Genomic DNA, 1,215 nt, shown 5'->3' with positions numbered 1-1,215 from the left:
CGAATGACTGGACAGATATATTTACCACATCAACAACATCAACAGCATCAGGAAAAATGACATCAGCAGAAATTACATTAACAACAACAACAGCAACAACACTAACAACAACGTCAACAAAAGATACATCGTCAACAGAAACATCAACAATGACAACAACAACTCGCGAAACTCCGATAGGACCATCAAAGTTTAATTATATAAAATCTGTTTCGTTTGCTTCACCGTCAACAACAACAACATCAACATTAACGACAACAACATCAACATTAACAACAACAACAAAGGTACAATCTACAGAGATAATCCTCACTTTGAGGAATGGCGCTTTCAATATTAATAGCAGCAGCAGTAGTACAGTTTACAACACTACTACAACTTCAACAACGACATCATTATCATCACCAACAACAACATTAACAACGTCAACAAAATCATATTCTTTGGTAACATTAACCCCAACAAACACATCAGAATCATCAGTTTCATTACAAAAGTTAAAAGCATCACAGCTAACATCAACGGCAACATCAACTACAACAACAACAACAACAACAGCAGCACAACAACAAAATTTTCTATCGAAAAAGCACGTACCGTTGGATGTTTCAAGAAGTATAAACATTATCGCATCAACAGTTGCAGGTCTCAAGCAACAATCCCCCGTGCTTACCTCACTTACACCATCATTACCACCATCATCGTCATCACCACCATCATCGTCATCATTGTTTCAACCATCAACAAACGTTTCAACAAACTTGCTGATGACATCAACACAAATAACAACCGCAACAGTAATGACATTAACACCAACAATAACTAAAATTCCTCCAATCAAAGTTCCACGAGCCAACAAATTGATAAAGAAAACATCATCAACTACATCACTATCAGCAAAGACATCAACGTCTTTATCACCAGCAACAAAAACATCATCATCAACAACAACAACATTATCAGCCTCAGCAGCAGCAGCAGCCTCTTTAGCAGCGCCAACCCAGTATAATTTCGATGTTCCAATAGTTGACAACACAGCTAAACATAGGGAATTTTTTATCACGAAAATTAAATACACTAACAACAACAACTACAACAACATCATTAATAACATCATCAACAACAACAACTTAACTAACAACATTAGCAAAAACATATGGAACTTTAAAGACAAAGAAACTAATTATACTAACAACCGCAACAGCAGCAACGACG

General features: G+C 36.2%; 1 protein-coding gene across 1 annotated transcript in view; it reads left to right on the top strand.

The window, feature by feature from the left end:
* HELRODRAFT_169733 (hypothetical protein) overlaps positions 1-196 on the top strand; it is a gene marked incomplete at both ends in the record, with an annotated part of 1,723 nt that extends 1,527 nt beyond the window's left edge. The window contains one exon of the mRNA XM_009015553.1: positions 46-196. Within this exon, the coding sequence (XP_009013801.1) occupies positions 46-196 (151 nt within the window). The remainder of the gene's footprint in view (positions 1-45) is intronic.
* Positions 197-1,215: the final 1,019 nt, after the last annotated feature.

Source organism: Helobdella robusta, assembly GCF_000326865.2.
Source record: "Helobdella robusta unplaced genomic scaffold HELROscaffold_16, whole genome shotgun sequence".
In the NCBI taxonomy this organism is placed as follows: Eukaryota; Metazoa; Annelida; class Clitellata; order Rhynchobdellida; family Glossiphoniidae; genus Helobdella; species Helobdella robusta.
This window is presented reverse-complemented; position numbering and strand designations above follow the sequence as displayed.